The 18897-nt window shown below is 39.8% G+C and overlaps 1 protein-coding gene across 2 annotated transcripts in view; it reads left to right on the top strand.

Annotated features, from left to right (window-relative positions):
* prkcba (protein kinase C, beta a) overlaps nucleotides 1-18897 on the top strand; it is a 39971-nt gene that overhangs the window by 16442 nt on the left and 4632 nt on the right. The window contains exons 3-17 of one of the 2 annotated variants that reach the window (XM_042484561.2): nucleotides 1587-1669; nucleotides 2594-2705; nucleotides 7720-7848; nucleotides 9193-9349; nucleotides 9695-9829; nucleotides 9985-10081; nucleotides 11097-11240; nucleotides 11343-11516; nucleotides 11628-11719; nucleotides 12706-12768; nucleotides 12870-13008; nucleotides 13119-13199; nucleotides 13289-13396; nucleotides 14271-14411; nucleotides 14838-17837. In XM_042484561.2, coding sequence (XP_042340495.1) covers nucleotides 1587-1669; nucleotides 2594-2705; nucleotides 7720-7848; nucleotides 9193-9349; nucleotides 9695-9829; nucleotides 9985-10081; nucleotides 11097-11240; nucleotides 11343-11516; nucleotides 11628-11719; nucleotides 12706-12768; nucleotides 12870-13008; nucleotides 13119-13199; nucleotides 13289-13396; nucleotides 14271-14411; nucleotides 14838-14990 — 1808 coding nt within the window. In that variant the 3' untranslated portion in view covers nucleotides 14991-17837. Of the gene's footprint in view, nucleotides 1-1586; nucleotides 1670-2593; nucleotides 2706-7719; nucleotides 7849-9192; nucleotides 9350-9694; nucleotides 9830-9984; nucleotides 10082-11096; nucleotides 11241-11342; nucleotides 11517-11627; nucleotides 11720-12705; nucleotides 12769-12869; nucleotides 13009-13118; nucleotides 13200-13288; nucleotides 13397-14270; nucleotides 14412-14837; nucleotides 17838-18897 lie in introns of those variants that run through there. The other variant, XM_088075845.1, reaches the window with a different exon arrangement.

Consider the following 18897-nt stretch of genomic DNA (forward strand, 5'->3'; position numbering starts at 1 on the left):
CTTTTTGTTTTGGACTGTAGATTGGGCAAAAATGAGCTATTTGAGTGTGTCAGCTTGTGCTTTGGTGAAATTGTGATGGACATTTGTTAGTTGCAGCCGTGGTGTAATTCACAGTGATGGATCAGACCAGCTTGTCCATCTCTCCTACTCAACTCCTGTCATCATTGTGGTTCCTCACAGCATTTTGTATCTCTTTGTCTGCAGTTTATCGGCATTCAAAAGTCAGTTCACCAAGACACGTGTGTGATATATATATATGTGTATATATGTGTGTATATATATATATATATATATATATATATATATATATAGGCATCTGAATGCAGCACAAGAAAACTGAGGTTTTAAAGGGTTAAAGTGAATTTATGAAGCAGAATAAAATGGAAATGACCAAGTGAAAATACCTTGATTTGTTCTGAAGTACAATACTTGATGGATAAACTTAGTTTCACTGCACCCCTGATTCATTTATACCAGCCTTCCATCTTCAGAGGATATTTAATGTATTTTCCTACTTTTGAGCAGAGCTGCTCCAGTGTGATAGACGCAATTAACTGAGCAAAACTCAACTTTGTCCGATGTGTTCTTGGGAAATGGTACTTCCTCAAAAATCTAAACTGTTTTGTGTGTGTGTTTGTGTATTAACCACCAGTGAGTGAGCACCTATCCAACGGTCTTAAAAGAATAGCTTACACCAAAACAATAAAAATTGCATAATATAATCACCTCCCAAGGCTTTCCATGGTCCTAGAAAGTTTTCTATCAAATGCTGTTAAAGAGAGTGGTGCACCTGAAAAAACATTTCAGTGCAAACAGACTTTGATGAAGGCTAAAGACAGTAGACGCACCACAGTTGCACAACAAATTCCTTTAAGGGAGGATAAATAAGAAAATGCTTTGTTTTGCAAAAGGTTATCAAAATTATTTGTGTTTTTGGGTTTACGTGAGCCCACAAATCGACACTTGGATAATGCTGCAGAGTTTTCTGAGAGGTTTGGATCTTCTATAAACCCTTTTGCTGTCCTTTGTTTGGACACTGTCAAAGTCTGATTGTACTGATGCTGAAAATGTTTCCAGGGAGCATAACGAGCTTAGGGAGGTGAGCACTACATACAGTTTATATTGTTCTTGGGTGAAGTAGTCTTTTAAAAAATAAAAATCAGGATCAGCAACCATGTGCTATATTAGGCTGAGAGTATGCAGTATATCAGCGACTGCACTGATTTTTGCACAACTTCAAGCAGAGAGCAGGAGCATAAAGTCACCAGGTGTGCAGAGCCTCCCTAAGACGTCTCCTGCAGCAGCTTTAATGTTATGCGGTGTAATTATGAGATGTCCCGTCATGCTGTGGTTAAATTTAAAATCACCTTAAACTGAAGCAATAAAATTAGATATAAATATCACCAGCAAGGAAGGAACAAATGGGAACTGCTGAAATATGAGTAGCCTATTGTGCAGTGACTAATGCCACATAATTGACATATTGATTCATGTCTTTGTTGCCTTTCTGTCACCTTATTTTGCACTGCAAGGGAGCCTGACTTTGACATTCGCCTTTTTTCTCTCCCTCTCTCTCTCTCCACCAGTGTGCTGTTTTGTGGTCCATAAGCGCTGTCATGAATTTGTCACCTTCTCCTGTCCGGGAGCCGACAAGGGACCTGCCTCCGACGTAAGTAAAGAAAATAAGATTCCACAGTGAAGCTGGTGTTAAGTTAGATATTTATTAAACACACGGTTAGTGATTGTTTGCTCTTGAGTGATGTTTATTAATAACATTAGCAAGGTCAGCACGGGCCTTTGTGTATTTATGTCCATGTAGTTCCTCTATTTGCAGCTCCATGAACACATGCAAAAGACACACACACACACACACACACACACACACACACACACACACACACACACACACACACACACACACACACACACACACACACACACACACACAGATGTTACCTCCTGTCCTGCTGAGCTGTCAGCCCCAAATCACTCTGAGACATGTCCATAAAGACAAAATGTGCTGCCTGGCTGCCTCAGGTTAATGAACCAACATCTCTTGTTCACTCACACACAGAAAGACACACACCACGCACACAGTTTGTGAGTCAGATTTTGAAGTCATATAACTGATGTTTATTAATCTCCAACTCCTCTGTCTTTCATTGTTTTTGTTATATCACCAAAGCTGTTTTCGTTGTTTCCCATTTTTAAGCATTCTCGAAACTCCCTCAATCAGTGCTCCATTCTCTCTCTCAATAATTTCACTTTAGCTCTCGACTGTAATGACAGCAACATGTAAAGGACTGGTGTGCTACGGATACACTAAATGGCGTCAGGATTAAATTTGGTATCAGGATATTTTTTTTCGTGGTTTAGGCCCCTCATTGACCGTTAGGGGAAATCATGAAAATGCATGGCCTTGGTGCCTTGCTCACTGTATAGACCCAACTTCGTGAATAGCGGGATTCTTAGTGAATAGTTTATCGCGCGATAAACTATTCACTAAGAATCCCGCGTTAACGCCGTTAACGGCCCAGCACTACTTTAAATATTAAATTCAAGTCTCCTCTCTCTCCTCTCTGTACCTCTGTAGGATCCTCGTAGTAAACACAAGTTTAAGGTCCACACTTATTCTAGCCCGACCTTCTGTGACCACTGTGGCTCCCTCCTCTACGGGCTGATACACCAGGGCATGAAATGTGACCGTAAGTACAAAAATATCTGTATGTGCGTTTGTGTGTGCTATTACACGATTTGGCACAAGTGAAAGCTTTCACTTCATAAGAACTTTGTTCCACTTGTCCCAACCCAGTCACCAGAATACATGTTGGCATTGTATGTTTATGCAAACTGCGGATATGATACATTTGCACGTTGCTATGTAGTGGATACCTTAAACTTTGTTTCAACAATGCTGTGGTTAATGTGTAGCCTGTTTAGGCAGAAATACCACTTGGTTATGTTTGGAAAGAGATCATGTTTTGGCCTAAAATACCCACTTTTGGTGGCATAATCCTAGCAGATGTCTTGTAAAAAAAACAGCCATTTTTTCATGGCACTATCCATGGGACAAACACAACAATGGGGCATTGAAAAAACGCCCCATTTTGGCGGCTAAAAAGCTGCTGGAAACACAGCAATGACTTGCTTAGACACAACCAGTTTTGTTGTTTGTTGGTCTAGAAAAGTGGTCTGCAGCTTAGCAGGCCTCAACCTCATGATGACAAGGTCAGCTCATATACTACATCACTTTAGAAATGTTGATGTGATAAGTATGAAATGTACAAATGTAACATATCCATGTTTTGCAGAAATGTACAATGACAACATTTTTGGCGTCTGGGCTAAACATTGTTATGCATCGTGCATAAATTTATATATTTCAAACTACTCACACTTTAGTCACACTTTAGTCAATTAAACTTTGAAGATGTAGAATTTAAATATTCTCTTTTTTACTGATGGGCCTTATTGTTGAAGGCTGTCAAGTCAAAGACAAAATGGTTTTTGCACATTTTTCTTTTCGCTTTTTTAACAGTTGATCCAAACATGAGCTTACAGTATGTGCAATCTTTGTATCTTATCTTTGTATTTAATTTGAACTTGTAACATTTTAGTAACACTGATTGTGGGCATCGAGGTGGTGTAGTGGTTAGCACTGACGCCTTGCTGCAAGAGGGCTTTGTTCTTGGCTCGGGGCCTTCTGTGTGAAGTTTGAATGTTCTCCCCGTGTTAGCGCGGGTTTTCTCTGGCTTCCTCCCGCAGTCCAAAGACAGAGACTAAATTGCTCATGTGCTTGTGGTGTGAATGTGAGCATAAATGCTTGAGTCCTGTGATTGTCAGCTGGGATCAAACCCAGATTGTATTTCTGTAGAATTACACTTGGCCAAGTGTCAAGCGTCAGGGCAAGTGGTCAAAAAATCATAGAAATGGCTGCTTAAGATTGAATTTCTGTCATTGTAACTAATGCTGATTCACTTTATAGCATTTATAATCAACATACTGCTTGTGATATTTTGCGCACTGTAGTTCAGATAAAATGTTTTAAGAAAAATTGTCTCTGAATTCACATTGCATACATCATTTACAATAATTGACCTTCTCATGAGTCATAATCACAGTTAAATGGATGTCATTAGCATAATGAGCGACAGTTGGAGAGATATTATCAACTTCTCACAACAATGAGTGAATAGTTTTTACGTTCCTGCTGTTGTGTCATATTTATTGCTGACCATTTGCCTGTTGTTGGCAACAAATACACAAACAGGAAGTGGGCTACTGCTCTGCGAGGCTGTCTCCTGCCATCACTGACATTATTTAGGGGGCAGACAATTCCTCATTGTACCTGTTTGTGCAGCAGTACAAAGTGTTTGATGGACCTTGACTTTGCAGCAGTTTTCACACATTTGAATTCAGTCACCAGATGTATGCAAAAAGTGAACAGTGACAGTAGGTTGGTGTTAAAATGGTTGGTGCTTCAAACTGTGTGGTGGCTTACAGCACAGTTCATGAAGGGGTTATTAGAGGTTATATATTAATCTGTGTAAACAAACAACATGACTAGGATTTGTGTGTTTCTTGCAAATTTAATTCATATAAACCAATTTTTTTAGACAACACAAAATAGTGGAAATGCTAATGGGACATGTTTTTGAAATCAGCTTGCAGCCATTAACGTTCTCATTATTCTTTGGGTACTTTGTAAATCAATGCGTATGTTTACATGCACAAAATAATCCAGTTTTTGCCCTTATTCCAAAAAAGACAATATTCCTACTAAGCTGTTAACATGTCTAATGAAAATTGATATTTCACTAACACTCGTGTTTACATGCAGCCGTGCTGATTAACATACCCTTATAACAACAAAAGATAGGGAAGAGAGAAATACAACATCTGGGATGTAACTGAGTTGCATATTTCTTCCCTCAGATGTTTTTGTAAAAATGTTACCATTTAACTGCGCTATGAGACCTGGCCAAGATCCCACTAGTGAGAGCGTCTAAATATAAATATAAACATAACAGACATGATTCTTGATGGCCTACAGGAGTTGCAAAGCAATAACCAACTCTCACAGTGAAGCATCAATATTTGATATTTTGAATTTCTGAGTGTTCAGAGCAGGGTTGCCATGGATCCTTAAAAAGTCTAACAAGGCATTGAATCCTTTAATCTAAAAATAAGGCCTTAATTGGTAGAAAAATGTCTTAAATCAATCATTCAAAACTCTTAGAAATGTCAAGATATGTAAAGTAAGATTTGAGGGAATTGTTTTTCTGATTTTTAATTGTAAAAGTCCAAAATTATAGGTAACTTTTTAAAAAAAAAAAAAAAAGATCAATAATTTACAGAATCCTTCTTTCATTAACATCTCCAAAAACTAAATTTTTATGTCACAAGTAATTATTAGGCGATTGCTCTTAAGTAATTGCTGTCAATTCCTGATTTTTTTCCCTTCAGTTTTGTCTGCTGTAAAATTGGTCCAAAATTTCATCACAGGTGGCATTAAAAAGTCCTAAAACCCACTTTCTTTGAGCTGTAAGACCCTGTTTCAGAGGCCAAAGAAGTCTTCTTGCCTGTTTCTGAAAAATCAAGTCATTATCCGGACTCTGATCAAGTCCCTCCTAACCTTCTGTCTGCTCGCGTTATACTGTAGGGACCTTAAACAGCATCACAAGGCTCTCAATACACAAGCAAAGCATTTATATATTTTAGATTTGCACTGATGATGAGATGAGGTGTGTTGTTCTGCCACATTTTTCTGGGTCATCCCTCTATGAAGTTTTAATGGACAGTGTAGCTGAGGGGAGCCAGAGAGCAAATTTAGATAAATGAATGACGTGTTTAGTTTGATGGAGATTTAAAACAAAATCCGTCAGAGGACGTTATCGTATGAAAGGTTGTTTTCATGGAGAGGGAACATTCAAAAGAGTGAGTGAGTGAAGTGAAATGTGGAGCTTTCTTCATCAGAGTAGTCTGACATCTAGTGGATAGATGGAGAAAAAACATACAGTGTTAGTTTTTTTTGTTTTTAGCACTCACCATTAAGAGATATACTATTGTTTATTAGCCTGTGTAGCGGTGAAACAGGCTGCAGTGTAATCACCCAGAACATTTGTACGTCCAATAAATGTGCTTTTTTGCCACTGACAGGCTCACATTATTACTCTTAATGTCTCACAACATTATGGAAAGGATCCCTACAGAGGTTAACCTTTATGCTAAAGAGTAAGATCCCTTTTTGATCCTTTTTTGTTTTACCAGATACAGCCCAGAAATCGCTACTGCCAAATCCACCAGATTTCATTTAAATAAATAGTAATTTTAGCATGTATAGAGCCCACATATTTTTACATCTTATTGGGTGAATTTTAGGGTTTTATTTTAACCTAACTAGTGTCAGTGATTGTTGGAATAGTGCAAAGATGAAGCAAGATGGTTTTGTGAGTTCCTTTTTGTTTACCAAGAAACCCCCCTAAACTTCAGCAGACCCAGCAGACTTAAGTGAAATCAACAGTAATTTTATCGTTCACAAAACACATCTTGTTTTGTCTTTCCACTGTTCCAACAATCACCAACTCTGATTGGTTGAAATTAAGTTTTAATTCACCCTGTCAGGTGTGACAATATGCTCTATACAGGCCTAAAGTTACTGTTTATTCTGGTGGATATCGCAACAGCTATTTTGGGTGGTTTCTGGTTAACAAAAGGCATCTTCACTCTTAAACAAAAAAGTCTTTCTCTGTAGGGATCCTTTACATGATGTTGTCAGACACTTAGAATAATAACCTGAGCATGTCTATGGCAAAAAATGAGCACTTTCAGTGACAGTGCCCAAATGTTTAGATTGGTTACATTGCAGCCTGTTTCCCTGCTGCAGCACTCTGCCTCGATTTGTCAATTAACAAAAATGTGTCATTTTTATCAGTCACTTAGACCCAAAACATAGTAAAATGGGATCCAGGTTGAAAAATGTGTGTTAATGTGTCCTTGCCTTTTTCTAATGTAGAGGTTCAGGAAGTCGTTACCATGAGCCAAATTATCTGTAGAGGTCACTCCCTTTTCAAAACAAACAGACGTGGTGATTTAACCAGTTCAAAAAACAAATAAAGCTATTTCAGTTTAAATCCATGTTTTTCCAACACACTTTGGCATGTTGCTGCTATTCTATCAAATGCTGATGTAAAGTCACCTTTTTTTCACTAATAACTTAAGATCCAGACATTCAGGAGGTTTTCATCGGAAGCTGAATTATCCACGAAGTTCTCCTCCTCTCCAAAGAAACGTATCCGGTGATTTTAACCACAAGAAACACTGAATAAAACACTTTCACATCACCAACAGTGTAACTCCAGCACTGCTCATTGCAGTTGGGCTTCTTACTGCAGTCGACTCGAAAACGCGAATACAACATGTCGACCTCTATAGACTACGGACCCTGTGTAGAAACAAATAGCTCCTTTTAAAATAAGGAGAACAAAATGATTATTATTTTCAGGTGATTATACATTAAAGAAAACATACTCATTATATTCATTTTCTGACAGAAAATCCCTAAATCCTACACACTGGTTCTTTAAATCCGGTGATATAGTGCAGATAACATTGTGATAATGAGTCGGTGTAAGGATTAAGTGTGTTACATGTTTTGATTGATTTGTGACTTTGGCAATATAACTAAAATTAACAGAATTTTTGTGCTTCTGTGCTCAGACTGTATGATGAACATCCACAAGCGGTGTGTGGCCAACGTCCCCAGCCTGTGTGGGACAGATCACACCGAGAGGAGAGGAAGAATCCACATCTCTGCCCAGATCGCTGACGACACTCTCACCGTCACCAGTGAGTGCACTCGCTGTCTCTTCATCCTCACACTCTCACACACACACACACACACACACACACACACACACACACACACACACACACACACACACACACACACACACACACACACACACTTAGCGCCTCTCAAAGCTCTCTATCAGCCTAAGACTAAAACTGGAAAGTCCATTAGTCGATCAATGATCCAATGATTGACCCACATCGCCACTGGGACATGCATCCACGTGCCAGCTCTCTCGCTCTCAGACAGCTGTGGATTGATTATGGAACAGAAACTAAACTGTTGTTAAGTGTTGTCAAATGTAGCCAGCGTTATTTAGGGCAGGACTCACACCGACACGTACAGGTTCACATCCTGCTGTCCTCTGGAAAGGACAAATTCAGCACTAAACTGTCTAAAGCTACATTTTCATCAAAAGCTTTCGGCATAGTACCTTTGGAAAACCAAAAGTGCCACCTACGAAGAGCTACCTAAGCCCTAGATCTGTGTAGCATTTCCACTGTAGACTCTTACATGAGGGCGGGGTTGTTGTCACTGCTCCGTCCAGCAGTACTCGCTGTATTTCCTTGCTCACCGGTGATACAAAGTGAAGTCTGTGCCCCGTTTATCGTCCACAGAACAGGGCTGCAGGCTGGAGTGAGAGATCTCTATGGGATATTTATAAATAGGAGGTTCTTGCATTGACTCCTTGTCAGGGGCAGGGGTTTAGTGCTGCGGGTGCACACACGAATGACGACAATTTTTTTATCCAAGTGAGGATCAAAGTGTAAGTGGTTCTCACAATATGGTCGCAATTAGCATATATTTTTTTAAATGCTTGAAAATCCATTACCATTACTAAAAGTGTGTGTCATTCAAGAGAGACAGTAAAAACAAACTGAGTGGCGTATTGATGGATTCACGTCTTCAACTCGTGCATTGAGTAACATTATAAGTAAATGTTCCACCTTTGAAGTCACTAGCAGTTTGCCAAGTGAATTAAAATATTTTTTCTCAGTGTGAAGCTGTTGCATGAGGCTGCAAACATCCTTGTGTTAAAAACTTGTCGTTGTATGAACAGTGGTTAAACCAGCCACAGCTCAGCCCTGAGCACAGAGTGTTGATTATGCAATGACCAATAAATGACTGCAGCATTTTTAGCTCCACCTTTAAGTACCGGATATTTGTGCTGGGTACCCCAAGCAGAGGGGTGATGAAAAATGGGGACGGTTCCAAAGGTAATAAAGGTAGCATCTACAACTTTTTACAATGGAAATGCAAAAAAAACTGTGTACTGAACTGAACTGAAACTGGTGGAAACTTTTGTAACTTTTTGTAACCCTGTCTTCACCCCCTTGCAGTCAAAGAGGCGAGGAACCTGGTGCCCATGGACCCCAACGGCCTGTCAGACCCCTACGTCAAGCTCAAGCTGATCCCAGATCCCAAGAGTGAGAGCAAGCAGAAGACCAAGACAATCAAATGTTGCCTCAACCCCTGCTGGAATGAAACCTTCATTTTGTGAGTCATATCATTAGTTTCAAGGCTTTGGCAAACTTTTTTTGGACTTTTTTGCGACACAAGTTCTACTCGTGGCCTCATTTTCAGTCACAAAAGCACAAAGCTAACTTGAGCTCCATGCGAGTGACCCTGTCCCCGTTCTTTCTCCTGTTCCTGCTTGTTGTTATTCAAGCTATTCTGGGTTGCTGTGTGACTGCTAGGAAAGGCAAACACATGAAAAACAGCGTGAGGTGTTTAAACAGAGAGAGAGATGTGAGGATTGTGGCTTTGAAATCAATTTTTGTTTACCTATTTTAAGAACACCCTTCATCTGACTGTCCTCCCCCTTTTTTCCCTCCTTTCTAGCAACCTAAAAGAAACTGATAAGGACCGCCGTCTGTCAGTGGAGATCTGGGACTGGGATTTGACCAGCAGGAACGACTTCATGGGGTCCCTGTCCTTTGGGATCTCAGAGCTACAGAAACAAGGGATAGATGGATGGTAAGATGTCAGGAGATGGTGGATAATTGGTAAAATTGCACAGGTGTAGACTGAGATAACGAAGGCAAAAGGAACAGGCGAGTGAATGTTTTAAGGGCTTTATTGTCATAGTCTGGTGATAATCCTGCATTTTCTGATTTTATTTTGGGTTTTAGGTTTAAGATGCTGTCCCAGGAGGAAGGAGAATACTTTAACGTTCCCGTCCAGCCAGATGGAGAGGACGGTAACGAGGAGCTGCGACAAAAGTTTGAGGTTTGACGCACAGAAACTGACAAGAAATGAAAAACATCCAATTTGTGCTGTTTTTTTCATGGTTTCCGCAGTCATGAAAATCCTGGACATTTAATACAATTTCACACTCATGTTTTCCATGCCTGGAAAAGTCATGGAATTATGAAAAAAAATATTGAAAGTTTTGGAAAAGAGCTCTAATATGTTTAGAGAGTTTCATTTACACTCAAGTGCTTTTTTTTTTATTTTCTCCCCACGTTCTGTCTCTCCCCTTATGTATCCCAGCTAGAATTATATTTGGATAGAGTCTTAATCTGATTATTATATTTGAAATATGTCAGGTTAGAAGGGCAAGAAATTACTTTTTATTATGGGTCCCTGAAAAGTCATGGAAAATCTTTGAAACTTTGTTCATCAAGAGTTCACAAAAGCATCCAAATGACAAAAAGGCTGGGTACTGGACAAGAGATAATACAAGAGAAAAAAGACAGAGTCCGCACACTAGATCATGCTCCCAAGAATATTTAATGTTATATCACTAAGATGGCGTTTCAAGCTGCATGCTCTTCATTAGACAAGTTCACAAAGCAGACACGCACCTTCAAATACTACGACACAGGGTCACCTGACAGATCACCTGGTACCCAGTAGGCTCCCATTCATAAACACATAGACAAAAACATTAATAGATATCAACTTAACAAAATGTGGATTAGACATGTGATGACAAGAAAAAAAATGAAAGATGAATTTGTAAAAATGTGTATATACACATAAACAGATAAATATAAATATGTACATATAGCCGTAGTGTACAGTACTAGAAAATCACTATAAACATAATGTGATTAGGCGAGTGCCAGATACAAACCTAGTGCACAGTACCTGTAGAGCCAATCAGAACAACTTGAATACCATGTTAATAAAAACAGGTCTTTTTTTTTGTTTATGAAAATGTTTGAAGACCCTGTGTTTTAATATGGAGCATTTTTCTTGCTCTCTTATTGTAATCTCCTGTTATTCCTTTTGTCTCCAGAGGGCGAGGGTGGGGCCAGGGAAGCCTACAGACTCTTCCTCTTCCTCCTCGGTGTGCAAGTATGACAGCAATGGCAATCAGGACCGGGTCAAGCTCTCAGACTTCAACTTCATCATGGTTTTGGGCAAGGGCAGCTTTGGCAAGGTGATGCACATTAGTAGTGTTTTCTTCTGTGGTGAGGAATGGTAGCCAGGGGCTTACATCTCTGTGAAACCCATTTATTTCATTTTGCTGACTCCCTTTCAGGTGATGCTGGCGGAGAGGAAGGGCACGGATGAGTTGTATGCAATCAAAATCCTGAAGAAGGACGTGGTGATCCAGGACGATGATGTGGAGTGCACCATGGTAGAGAAGAGAGTTCTCGCGCTGGCTGGGAAACCACCATTCCTCACTCAGCTGCACTCCTGTTTCCAAACCATGGTGTGGATACACGACATCGAGCATTAACAAAGAGAAGCACCTGCACAAACATGGCAACATGTAACACGACTTCATGCTGATCATTTACTCTTCTTCATCTTTGTGTTCTAGGACCGATTGTATTTTGTCATGGAGTATATAAATGGAGGAGACCTTATGTACCAGATCCAACAAGTTGGCAAGTTCAAGGAGCCTCATGCTGTGTGAGTACACACACGCAACCCTGTATTAGACACATGTACGGACACAGACAGAAGCTGTGCAGCTCGTGCAGAGATTGCGCTGTAAGGCCACTCCAAAGTCACTTCTTTAAACTGCATTTGGATTTCTTTTAAAGACATGGGAAGAAGGCAATGAGCAACAAAGGAAGAAATTACCCCAGAATTAGCAAGAAATTAGTAAAAAGTATGAGAAAATGTCCTGAAAATAAGTAAACAATAAAAAAAAGAAAGTTTAAAAAAAATTCTTAAAAATTATAAGAATTCTGCAACATAATTTTAAATATGCAGTTATGATAATTATAAATATATTTTTTTCCCTGGCTTTTCAATTTGCAATCTGTGGAACATTTCTTACCATGTTGCTAATTGCCATTTTTGAAAGAAATCGCATCAATTTGCACAAGACTCAAAGGTTTAAATACAGCAGCATCATGCTGCCATCATTGATTTTAGACGGCATGCCATCATCCCAGAAGCAAAAGGCATGACAGGTAACACAACAGCGTCAGCGACTACTGTGACATGAAATATATGCGCCGGCAGTTACTTTATAAGCAATAACAGTGTTATAACATGGCAATAACAATCGTTTACCTTCAGTTATATGACAGCTGATCTTGTCCTCTGCTCGGAGGGTAAGGAGCTCCTGAAACTCCTTTGTCCCAATTTGTAGCCTTTTTTGACTACTGGTCTTCTTTGAGTTAGTTGCTAACTGCTATCAGCTGCTTTTTAAATCTAGTGGGTCGCACACATATACATTCTTTTATTACATATATATACATATATATATATATATATATACACACACACACACACACACACACACACATACACACACTTTTGTTTGTAAAAATGTCACACCCATTGCATACATGATCCCAGAAAATATTTTTTCATGATGTATATGCTATTCATATTAATATAGATGCACAAATGTGGTTAGAAACTTGTGTTTGTTTGTGTTTTAGGTTCTATGCTGCAGAGATTGCCATCGGACTCTTCTTCCTTCACTCCAAAGGCATCGTGTATCGGTGAGTCTGTCTGTGAATCAGCTGGAGCCTGCATGTGCAGTGTACAATCAGAATACAGGCATGATAAAACCTTTGTGTTTGTGTGTGTGTTTTGTTTTCAGGGATCTGAAGCTGGACAACGTGATGCTTGACGCTGAAGGCCATATAAAGATAGCTGATTTTGGCATGTGCAAAGAGAACATGTATGATGGAGTAACCACAAAGACTTTCTGTGGAACACCAGACTACATCGCTCCAGAAGTGTGTTTACGTCCTGTGATGCAGTCGATTGGGGCTTTTTCTGCTTGCTTTTCTTTTACATCTTCTGATTTGTAAAGACGACTCACGACTCTACCGTTGTTTCTTTATAGATCATAGCTTATCAGCCTTATGGGAAGTCTGTGGACTGGTGGGCCTTTGGAGTCCTGCTCTATGAAATGCTTGCTGGACAGGTGTGTATGCAATCACTGCAGTTACTGTTTTTTTAAAAGTTGAGACCCAGTGATGAGAAAAATGATGACATATCTTTGTGCCCATCCAGCCGCCTTTTGACGGGGAGGATGAAGATGAGCTGTTCCAGTCGATCATGGAGCATCACGTCTCTTACCCTAAATCCATGTCCAAAGAAGCTGTTGCTATCTGCAAGGGGGTGAGGGCTCATACTTGAATGCACCTAAAAAAAGAAACTCTGTCCTAAAGTTGCTCCTAAACCCTCTTCATATCCAGTCTGAACACTGTCTGAGACGTCAGATTTAGGACTCTTATAGTGGAGTCGACATTACATTGCGACATTTACTTGGTCACTGCTTGAAAAAGAGCGAGCTCAGTAAAAGCTGTAAGAGGAGCTTAAGTGCACGCACCTTTCTCTGTTTTTTGCTTGTACTTTGTGTGGGTCCAGCACCTTTCTCGACATTTTATGGATGTGCGCATTTTCTATCCTTTTTTCCAAACTTGTAGTCATAAAATCTAATGCTGACTCAAGTTACATCATTTGAGGCAATTTATGACTTTGCAAAGCTCCTTTTCCCCTAACAGTTACAACTTTGTGAATCCTACGATAAGGAATGATGTGCCGTACTTTCCATATGAGTTGGGGTTGAATTGGTTTGGTTTAGGCAGGAGAAGTGAGTTATTTTAGGGTAAGATACAGGATAAGTCAATCAGAGGCTGAATAAGCCAGCCATTCCTTCACCATCCTGGGATACACAAATTTGTCTCCACATCACTTGTAAGCAGGCCATTGGTTGTGATAAGATGGCTGCAGTTGCTGTAGCTTTTTATACATTTACTGAAAACTGCAATGCAAATAAATTTAGGAAGGTAAGAGATTTATAATTTTGGTAATTCAGTGAATGCAGTTTATTCTCTTTATTTCTGCTTTAACAAAGTTTACCTGCTTGTTTGTTTACCTTTATTGTGATTTCATGCAGTGAGGGATGACCAGTGTGTAGGGATTGGCCACACTTTGCACACTTTCCACACACATGTTCAAACTTATTTTGTATGTGTGTGTGTGATTTTAGCTGATGACAAAGCACCCAGGTAAGCGTCTGGGCTGCGGCCCAGAGGGGGAGAGAGACATCAAGGAGCACGCCTTCTTCCGCTATATAGACTGGGAAAAACTGGAGAATAAAGAGGTCCAACCGCCTTTCAAACCGAAAGCTGTGAGTATATCTCACACACACACACACGCACACACACGTTCTTGTCAGCTGTTGAATATTACCTGAAATTAGCCAGTAAGGAAGGAGATAACTTACTTAGTGAAGGTAAGTTATAAATTAGATTGATCATCCTCTGAACCCAACCATCACCTGCCATTGGTCACTATTCTGACAAATGCCGAGCTGAGATTTGTCAGTGTAGTCACCAATGATGAAGCTGAGATGTCACCGGCTCACATACGGACCAATGGAAATCCACAGTTTCGGCTGTGAGTGATTTGATTGGTTGATGCCATGTTTTAGTTGTATTTCTCTTTTTTCTCTTTGTTGTTGTCCTTTTTTTCCTCTCATTCCTCATCAAACTCACTCCATCCCCTCCATCTCTCTCTCTCTCTCTCCACCTCTCTCCTCTCCTCTCCACGGCAGTGTGGGCGTGATGCGGAGAACTTTGATCACTTTTTCACGCGCCACGCCCCTGTGCTGACCCCCCCAGATCAGGAGCTAATAGCCAACCTGGACCAGGAAGAATTCCAAGGCTTCTCATTTGTTAACCCTGAGTACCCTCACACAACTCACTGACCATGCCACACATCACTGGGCTGCACTAGTAATCCCCCAACACCTCAGAAACATACATTAAAAAAAAACAAACAAAAAAATCACCATGATGTCATATCCAGGCTGTATTCAGCAGGATGAAACGTTAAAGGATGATTCAACATTTTGTGGATACGCTTTTTTAGTCGAGCAGCGAAATGTGCATAAAATACAGAGTTGGAGCCAGTAGGGGATTCGTGTAGCTTAGCATAAAGACTGGAAGCAGGGGGAGACAGCTAGCGTGGCACACTCCATTTAAAAGAAAAAAAAAACAAAAACAGGAATGTAATAATTTGTGTTTAAGCAACACGTTTTTATCCCAACTCCTCACCTGTTGCTGCGTTGTCAGTGTACTTCTGCATTTACGTATTACGAGTTAGGTATCCTTCTGCGTCTGCCAGTGCTTATGTTTAGGCAACAAAAGTTGTACGTACGCACATACTGGCACTGATGCTTAGGTTCAGGGGAAGGAGATACATGATACGGTGGACAAAAAAATCCCATCACGTTCACAGGGGGGAGCAAACAACGGACTCCCGCATGAAAGTCTGTTGTTTATTGGAGCCATCCACCTCCACTTCCATCCTCCTTATAGGTATAATTCGTACCTCACAACTGAATGTTGTTATACTACGTCAAGATGATGTTAGCATGAGACGTTTGAAGGATTTTGTATTTTGGTTATTTATCAACACAACTTAAAACCAGCAAAATTGCAGCGTCATCTGTTTTCAGAATTCTATGTCAGATTGACGCTGGCGTACGGCTAACGTGAGTCTGGAGGATGGGCAGTGGTCACTATGTTTCTGGATGCTAACCCATCAGTGTTGCCAGTCAGCAAAGCCAACAGAAAATAAAAACAAAGGCAAGATATTTACATTACAAAACTAGGGGTCGACCAATATTGTTTTTTCAGGGCTGATACCGATTATTAGTACTTAATAAGACCAATAACTGAGATTTGGAACCAATATGCATTCATAATAAAAATGAAAATACTTTTGGCAAAATTTAGAATTTGGAATACAACAAACTCCAACACAAAACTTTGTTTGAATGCCTTTAGCAAGTATTTAAGCAAAACTAAAACTTTTTACATCATATACAGCAAGCTCCCTGCAACTTTTTGCATAGAGCTTTGAAGTGAGGAGCTAAAGCTCACTGAGTCAGTGGCACGAAGGACTGAAGGGAAAGGCCTCTTGTATTTCATGTCATTTTGCATGTACTTTTTCTTTTAAAAATGCACTGGTTAGTTACAGGTTAATAAGTGTTGGGCAACTGAAAGCAAATTTAGCAGAGACTGACCACCATAGTTCTGCTAGTTGTTTTTTTGAGGAGAGCCAGGCTGGTGTTTACCTCACCACCTTCCAGTCTTCATGCTAAGCTAAGCTCAGCGCCCCCTGGCTCCAGCTCTGCACCTGATGTACAGAAACAAGGGTGATATCGCTCCTCTCATGAAACTCTGAAGAGGAATCAAATATTTCCCTTAAAAAACTATTTCTCTAAATAACGTTCAGATGGAGATGCAGACAGGTGCTCAACAATCAGGAGAAATAATTCATGTGTCAAATTGCCAGTAGGAGACGAGTCTTTGTTTCCAGCCGAGACACTGTTGTCAGTTTACCGTGTCGTCATGTGACACTCGCTGATCTCATATCAGCTCTACTGGCTGTATTTCTATCTTTAGTGCAGAGATGTTGCTCACTCCCTGAATGCCGCCCAGCTGCTCGCACCAGCAGGTTCATGTCGGGGGTCCGACCTCAGGGCCGACTTGAACCTGCTCTGTCTCTGTGTCACCCTCCCTGTGATTGCATATTGACAACCTATCATTAATATTGATGAGTGTACTATGATCACATATTGGTAATATTCATACAGTGTAAGTGAAAACTGACCAATTGCTTTGCTATGATTGTTCAATCAGTTTCCTAATGTTTACTTTATTTTGTCTATAGGACCAAATACTTCTACAATTTCTGTTCAGTGTTGTGGTGAGCTTAAACTTTTTGCTGATTTAATTTCTAAGGATAGAAGTCTTCATATGCAGTCAGCAAGAGTGTAAGTCTGCGTCAAGTTAGTGATTATTGACTGAAATCTCGTCACTTTTCTCCTCAGTCTTCACTGAAAACCTTCACCCCATTACACTGTGTTTTTAATGACATATCTCTTAGCTCGTAAACAACCATTTTGGGGAGAATTTCACATATGACGAGTCTTGTGAAGCTGGTAGTTTGTTAGGATGTCCAAAAGTGCCAAATTAGGGTTCAGAATCACGAGGATGTGAAAAAATATTGTCCTCAACAACTGTGATGAAGGGCAGCCATCTTGTGCCATTTTTGCAGTACATGTATAATTATTAGAATATGCATTATAGCTTATCTGTTCTCAGACAATACAACACCCTCGGAAAGTCATTTTCATATATAAAATGAATGAGTTTCATTTTGAGGCAGATTGTATTATCTTTTTGTAACTGTGTAACGATGCAGGGTTTTAACAATGTGTCAAATCTTGTTCTTTGAGCTCGTATCAAAAAAGGGAGGCGGCATCACGTTGACATCACAGATACGCGAACGTGCTTGCTGATAAAGACAACTGTTTCTGTCAGGCAAAAAAGAGAGCGCTTATTGTGATGACGGTGACGAATCAATGGTGACATAACGAGAGATATGATGGAGATAAAAATATAAATATATATATTTGGAGTTCTATATCGGAGAGATATTTGGATAAATAGTTCTGGATGAGAGAGATGCTTCTGTGGATTGTGTTATTGTCTTGTATGACTGGAAACTGATTATAATATACTCACTGGTGCCTACCAGCCTACTTCTGCTGTGTCTGCCTTCTCACTGCTGCAGCACCCAACACTTCGAAACAAAAAAGTTCAGCATTTTGTGGACGCACTCTACGTTTATTTGAGTCTGAGTTTGATGAGAAGATTAGTTCAGCTTTCATATCTGGAAGCTAATCTAGAGCCAGGAGAGAACTAACATGTTAGGTCTTGTTTATTTAATTTGTACAAAGACCGAAGTATAACTAGGGCATCAGGGTCTGTAATCCAGCTTTTAGCTGCCAAATCATGTGGATCTATGTTAATTATTATTACTAGTTTGTCCAAATACTGATTCTTGGCATTATGATTAAATTTCTCCCAGTAGGATCCTTTTTTATGCCTCCGCACCGACGATAGCCGAGGCCAGAGGCATCATATTTTACATCTGTCCTTCCGTCAGGCCAGTCTTTTGAACGTGATAGCTCAGGAACGCCTTGAGGGAATTTCTTCAAATTTAGCAGAAAAAACATCCACTGTTTAGAGTTTAGTGGTCAAAGGTCAAGGTCCCTGTGACCATGTCTATCTCATATTTGTGAAGGCAATATCTCAAGAAAACCTTGAGGGATTTCTTTTGAATTTTGCAAATGTTCACTTGGACTTAAGGATTAACTGGATTTGTGATCATAGGTTAAAGGTCCAGGTCACTGTGACCGTGCATCCGTCTTATTTTTGTAAATGCATTATTAATGCATTGTCTCATGGCACAAATGTTCGAGTAGACTGATTAGATTTTGGTGGTCAAGGTCACACTGACCTTGCATTTGTATCATTCTTGCGAAAGTGATATCTCAAGACCACTTGAGTTTCCTTTAATATTGCACGTTTGGTTTCTAGTTTTTGGATGTATCATAGCTTTCATCACAGGATGATGTTTGCTCCATTGTCATGAAGTAAGACTTACTTATAAATAAATTAATACTCAATACATGTTAATAAAGTAATGCCCCATATTTTATTTTTGCATAATGCCCTATATTTTATCATATTGTAACCGTTTAATTATAGTGTCAATCTTTCATTAGTTGAGACTTTATTATAGCGCGTTATAAACCA

Source organism: Plectropomus leopardus, chromosome 3 (genome assembly GCF_026936395.1).
Source record: "Plectropomus leopardus strain MGB_pleo_1.0 chromosome 3, ASM2693639v1, whole genome shotgun sequence".
Lineage (NCBI taxonomy): Eukaryota > Metazoa > Chordata > Actinopteri > Perciformes > Serranidae > Plectropomus > Plectropomus leopardus.